Source organism: Ranitomeya imitator, chromosome 8 (genome assembly GCF_032444005.1).
Source record: "Ranitomeya imitator isolate aRanImi1 chromosome 8, aRanImi1.pri, whole genome shotgun sequence".
Classification (NCBI taxonomy): Eukaryota; Metazoa; Chordata; class Amphibia; order Anura; family Dendrobatidae; genus Ranitomeya; species Ranitomeya imitator.
Genome location: NC_091289.1, coordinates 48495118 through 48501858, shown reverse-complemented (window position 1 = coordinate 48501858; position 6741 = coordinate 48495118). Strand labels below are relative to the sequence as shown.

The window sequence follows — 6741 nt, the reverse complement described above, 5'->3', positions numbered from 1 at the left end:
TTTATTTGATTTATTTTTTTATTATTTTTATTCCTACTTTGTTCTTCTCCTATACAAGCAACGCTGTTTTCAGCTTAGTCTGCATCCTCAATAAAATATCACCCCAAAATGAGATCTACTTACTGGAGGAGCCCCAAAACCATGATGCCATTTCACAGTGTTTAGAGGGTTAGGTAAATTGCAATGTGGTTCTAGACCATGAATGTCAGATTTAGCAGCCGGTTTAAGATTTCAGACAAACCATACAGGCCAGATAGAACAGATTTACATACTACTCATAACTAATAATAAAAAAATTATATAAAAAAAAAAAATCAAAGAAAACCCCAGTAAACCACTCTGAGGATATTTTCTCAAGGATGAAGACTTTTTTTTTTTTTTTTTTTTTACACATACAGATCTGTGTATCAGACTCAGGCGTCTGGTGTTTTGTTGTACAAATCCCATCATTTTGGCACCATGGCTATTTTCAGAATTTTTGAAAAAAAAAAATAAAAAAAAAAATAAAAATTTGTTCTGCAGTTTTCGTCATTTGCAATGCAGCATTTGGGCTCTGTACACGCGGACAAGTTTGTTCTGAGCTCATTTTTTTTTCATGATTGTTACATTTTCAGTTCTTTTTTTTTTTGTTGTTGAATCATGAAAGCTATTAGATAACTTGAAATTTCTGCATTTAACATTTGTTGCCTTAATTCAGACAAAGAAAAAGAGTTTTGGAACTTATTTTTGAACCGAAATAGGCCATGTCCAAAGCTTGATACACAGATCCCTTTATCTAGACCAATTTCCTTTCTGACCCTCATTAATCTATCTGTCTGTGTCTCTCTTCTGTTCCTCCATCTTGTTTCATACTGGGGTGGTCCTGCGATTGGCTGTGTTGGTGTGCGCAGAGTCCTTGTTATCTTTGGGTATACAGTTATGAACTTGGAGGAAGCTGTTATCCGAGTTATAAGTGGCTGTGGGGGTCCCGGCCGATTTGAGAGGGTCGCGGCTCAGCGTGTACATGGAGATCTCAGTGGAGGGGAGGGTGTTGAAGCCCTTGAGGCCCACAGGAGAGGCATCACGGGAGTGGGATGGCTCCGTGGACCGGGAGCTGGAGCGGCTGCGCCTCTGATAACGGTAGCGATAACTTGGAATGCGAGTGATTGCAGAGGACTGGAGGTAGTCCGTTGCCCGTGCTGTGGCTCTCAGCTGTTTGTGGCGGTCAATGAACATGTGAACAGCAAGCACCCCCACCATTTCAGCAATAATGAAGGAAAGGGCCCCAAAGTAAAAGGACCAGCCATATGAGTAGCTGTTTTTCTTTGAGTCGCTTTTTGAAGGATCACCAGCATTGGCAGATATGTACACAATGATCCCAATGATGTTGCTCAGGCCTGTGGATGGTAGAAAGAAAGAAAAAATAAAAACAGGAAAATGGCAATAAACTTTATACGGTATGTCTGGATTGAAAAAAACAGTATATTCATATCTGACATATTTATTAGTGACCTGAAATAGGCTCCTCTAGGGTGGGAACTATTTGCAACAAATACACCCTGGCGGTCCACATACATTGCATATCGAGTGTATTACACATATAGGCCAGTCTCACACGTCCAGATAATTCCGGTACCAGAAAAACGTGTGCCGCCCGTGTGCCGACTGGGTACCACACGGAGCGTGCAGGAGACAGCACTAGAGATAAGCGCTGTCCACCCCCCTCCCACCCCCTGTGCGCCCGCCCGCTGTTAATAAAATACTCACCCGGCTCCCTCGCAGCGTCCTGTCCTGGCCGCACCTTCTCCTGTATGAGCGGTCACGTGGTGCCGCCCATTACAGTGATGAATATGCGGCTCCACCCCTATGGGAGGTGGAGCCACATATTCATGACTGTAATCGGCGGCACCACGTGACCGCTCATACAGGAGAAGGTGCGGCGAGGACAGAACGCTGCGAGGTTGCCGGGTGAGTATTTTATTAACAGCGGGCGGGCGCACAGGGGGTGGGAGGGGGTTGGGGACAGGGATCTTTATTTAAAACACAAAAAAACAAAAAACAAAAAGGATTTTTCATATCTTCTTTCCAGCGAACGTTGCTGGAGAGAAGATATGAATGGCGGCTTCAGCACCACGTGGGGGGGACAGCGCTTACTGTAGCACTGTCTCCTGCATGGCAGGGCACACGGACTGCACATGGACAGCGTCCATGTGCGGTACGTGTTTTACACGGACCCATTGACTTTAATGGGTCCGTGTAATCCGTGCGCTCCCACGAACACTGACATGTCTCCGTGTTTTGCACACGGACACACGGTCCGTGAAAACACGCTGACATGTGCAGAGACACATTGATTTCAATGTGTCTACGTGAGTCAGTGTCTCCGGTACGTGAGGAAACTGTCACCTCACGTACTGGAGCCACTGACGTGTGAAACCGGCCTAAGACTTAGGTGAGGATCACACCATCTGAAAAAATCGGGCCAATTATGCTAATCATACTTTGATCAGACATGGATCAGGGTACAATCATAGTGTGATCCCAATTTTTCGGATGATGAGAAGATAGAGAAAAAAAATCGCCATCTTCTTCAGTCTTTCGACGCATGAAAATAGGACTTCAATCAAAAGTCATTGGAGTGTCGTCCGATGTTTTCCATGGACTCATTGACTTGCATGGTCGAGTGTGATCTGAATATTGGATGCAAATCTAGGAAACTGCAATTTTATTTCCTCGCAGAGTCATGACCCCATAGAATAACATTGGCCCAAGTGCGATCCATTGTTTTGTCAATTTGTGGCTCTTACCCAACAATGTGAATTTGTTTTGTGGATAGGACTAGATGAAGGGCTATTTGGCACCCTAAGATTAAGTTCCCACGATGACTTTTTGACACTGTATTTTTGCTGCACAAAAAACGCAGTTGTCTTAAAGTTCCAGTGAGAGTAGTCTGCAAGCATCTCAATAAATGAACATGTGTTGGATTAATCCACTCTTCTCCATTTTGTATAACATCATAGGTGCCTTGCATGCTCACCCTATGTCCTTGGCCTTGGGTTACTAGTTTTAGAGGTCTGTCCCTGTAATTTTTTTTGCCCCAGGAATTATTACTGTTTGCCGGTATTAAGCAGCTTTCTCCTTCATAATTATGTTCTCATTTCCTGCACGTTAGATGATAATGACTCATCCCTCCTGCGGTCAGAGCAGTGGATCAATGGCCATTGCCTGGATGGAGTTGTATCAGAAGAGGAAAATGCATTCTCTCATTCCTACTACAACTCCACTAATATCGCTAATGATAGGGGTCGGATTACACCAAGTGAGGTTGGAGAATAAATATACAATGGAGACCGGTGTAATTCAGTATTGAACGCAGTGCGTTTTTCTGATATTCTGTGTATTTCAGTGTCAGTGATGCATTTTGTGGCACAAAACAGCAGAAAAATCTCCATACTTCAGTGGTACCAATGAATTAAACAGGTTGTCCACTACTACTTTTACAGTGATGGGCTATCCTTAGGATAAGACATCAATGTTTGATCGGCTTGGGTCTGAGACCCGGCACCCTGCCAATCAGCTGTCACCGGTGGTGGTGGCGGCCGGCCGAAAGTACCCACTTGCAGAGCTGGCTGTCTCCTTGTGGTGGCCGCAGCCAAGTACTGCACGTTTGCCTCCTGTTCAAATCAATATGGGGTAAATTGTGCAGAACCCTGTGGCGGCCACTGCAAGTAGACGGCCAGCTCCGCAAGTGAGTACTTACGGCCGTCGATACTGATAACAGCTGATCGGCGGGGGGGTGCCAGGTGTTGGACCCTGGCTGATAAGACATTGATGACCTATCCTTAGGATAGGCCATCAATGTAAAAGTAGTGGACTACCTGTTTAAGGATAAAAATCTTGACAAAGGCCATGTTCACACGATCAGTATTTGATCAATTTTTTACCTCAATATTTGTCAGCCAAAATCAGGAGTGGGACAATCAGAGGAAACATGTCACCACTTCTGTCTTTATCACCCACTCCTGGTTTTGGCTTACAAATACTGAGGTAAAAACTCACCAAATACTGAATGTGTGAATGTGGCCTAAGGATGAGTATTTGGTGAATTTTTTATGTTGCAGATTTTCTACACTTAGTTAAATCAAGTTATTTGCGTTTTTGTGTACTTTTTTCTTTATTTACTTGCATTTTTATCTCATTTGTTTCAACTATTATTTTTCTCTCTTGTTGGAATGTCATGTTTTAAATAAAGCTGCTTTGTTTTTGATACTTCCTGGTATTTGGCTTCGATAAACCTTAATTTTCAGTCATGCGTGGCTAACATATGTTTTTAGTCCATTTCTGCTGCAGCAGCACATTAAAAATGCATATGCGACTTTTACCAGCAGATTTTCCTCATCTCATCCGTAAAATAAATGTGTTTTTACCGCAAAAGAAATTGACATGTTGCAATTTTGAAATACGCACCGCAGGTCGGTTTAGACTGAGTAAAAAAAACCACAGTGGGCATGAGGTTTCTATAAATCCCATCCACTTTGCAGGAACTGTAATACGCTGTGTTTTTATTGTGTAACGAAATACGCAGCATCAAAAACTCACCAAGAACTCATCGTGGGCACTTGGCCTAAGAGCCACAATAAGGCCACGTTCACATGTTCAGTATTTGGTCCGTATTTTACCTCAGTATTTGTAAGAAAAAAACAGGAGTGCGTGATAAATACAGAAGTGGTATCGTGTTTCTATTATACTTTTCCTCTGATTGACCCACTCCTGGTTTTGGTTTACAAATACTGAGGTAAAATAGTGACCAATTACAGAAAATGTGAATGTGGCCTAAATGTAAGCAGTTTTCCCGATCATGAAGGACTTGTTCACATGGAGTATTTGTTACATGGATTTTACAGGAGATTTTGCTCCAAAATCCACATGAAAAAGCACTTTTTCAAATAAGTGTCCTATCATTTTAAATGGGAAAACACATCACGTACATTGAGCTTTTTCGTTCGACGTGGAAAAAGAATTAATTCAAGCAATATATTTTTTGTGAACATATCCTACATTTAGATTTACTTTCATTTTTTTAAGTAGTTTTTCGAGGAGGTTTTTTTTAGAGATGATTTGCTCCAAAAAAAACACCTCAAAAATCATTGGATACTATTCCTATTCATTCCTATTCGAAATCCAAATTTCTGTTCATATCAGAAGTTTTTGGGGCATTTTGAAAACCGCCTGGTAGAAAAAAAAAAAAAAAGAAATGTCAGGTCACTTTTCTGAAGTGGATTCTTCCTGGAATCTACTCCAAACCTGCCACATTTAGAAGAAATGGCTGCAAAAAAAACTTCTTAGGAAAGGTACAGTTCAAAAACCTCCTAAGATCATGTTCTCACAATGCATTCACACTGCCTTTTTTTGACAGTAAAAAATGCCATGTTTTCAGAAAACTGCGCAGATGAACTGCATCTAAAGTGGCTGAGAGGAGTGATATATTTCATGTTGGGGCTGAAAGGAGTAATATACTGCAGGATGTAGGTCTGTATTGAGGGTCTGAAATGATCGCTATACTGCATGATGGGGCTGTGTGCAGAGGAGCTCAGAGGAGAGATATACTGCAGGATGGGGCTGTGAATACAAGGGCTACAATTTGTTGAGCTGTGTTTGCCTGCTGCTGTGAAACCAGTGATGTAAAACTGCTCTGTTGATGTAAATCAGGGGTGTCAAACTGCATTCCTCGAGGGCCGCAAACCATGCGTGTTTTCAAGATTTCCTTAGCATTGCACAAGGTGCTGCAATCATTATGTGTGTAGGTGATTAAATTATCACCTGTGCAGTACAAGGAAATCCTGAAAACATGACCTGTTTGCAGCCCTCGAGGAATGCAGTTTGACACCCCTGATGTAAATGATATAGGATTATCTTCTGCCATATGCATCAATAGAGTATTTGCATTTTCACAAAACTGAAGGAAGGAAACAAACACAACTCTGCAGTGCCAATGTGGTGGATTGCAAGAGAGTTGAGCCCTGAGGAAAAAAACAGCAAACAATGACTGACAGCTTTACTAATGTAGATGGCAGAATATAAAATTGGCCTTGCAGTGTACTGTTCATATGCAGAGCATGTTTATAAGTATTCTACACTTAGAATAGCTTGATGATAACTCAGAGAGGTGGGGCTATTCAGGAGCGTAGCAGAGAGGGGAGAGGGGCCTGCAGCACTGAGGAGAAGATAGGACTAGGACTATCCATTCAGTCATGTAAAGCTCACATCCACAGATGGGTTGATTGTAATGAAAAAATGATGCAAAAGTTCAAAAAAGAAACATTATGCTGGGCTTAGTCTGTTTATGCAATAACTATGCATTTACTGTGCTTTGTGAAAAATAATGCGATTCTGGGAATAACCCTTTGACTCTTTGGCAAGACAGAGAATTTGGAGATCTGTATCGAGAAAAATGAGTACTTACCCTTGCACAGATAAATTATACAAATTAAGCACATTTTCAGCTTCGAAAACAATGTCGGCTCAAAATAATCATGTAAGTTGTTATTTAAACGAGCTCTACTCTTGTATGACACATTTTTCAATTTGAAGATTACGGTAACTTATTTTACCTGCAGACACAAAGAATATGCCAGCACTTAATATGATATTGTGTCGAGTTTTGTAGAACTCGCTGGCAGCAATGCACAGTCCTCCCATGAAGAGTAGGATCACACTGAGGATAGGGAATATACTGGAAGCCCTCACAGCCCCTGTAGAAAG

The 6741-nt window shown here is 41.8% G+C and overlaps 1 protein-coding gene across 1 annotated transcript in view; it reads right to left on the bottom strand.

Annotated features, from left to right (window-relative positions):
• Nucleotides 1–389: 389 nt before the first annotated feature.
• CACNG2 (calcium voltage-gated channel auxiliary subunit gamma 2) overlaps nucleotides 390–6741 on the bottom strand; it is a 260814-nt gene continuing 254462 nt past the window's right edge. Inside the window, exons 3-4 of the mRNA XM_069736874.1 lie at nucleotides 6591–6731; nucleotides 390–1376 (exon numbers count right to left, since the gene is read on the bottom strand). Of these exons, the coding sequence (XP_069592975.1) occupies nucleotides 847–1376; nucleotides 6591–6731 (671 nt within the window). The 3' untranslated portion in view covers nucleotides 390–846. The remainder of the gene's footprint in view (nucleotides 1377–6590; nucleotides 6732–6741) is intronic.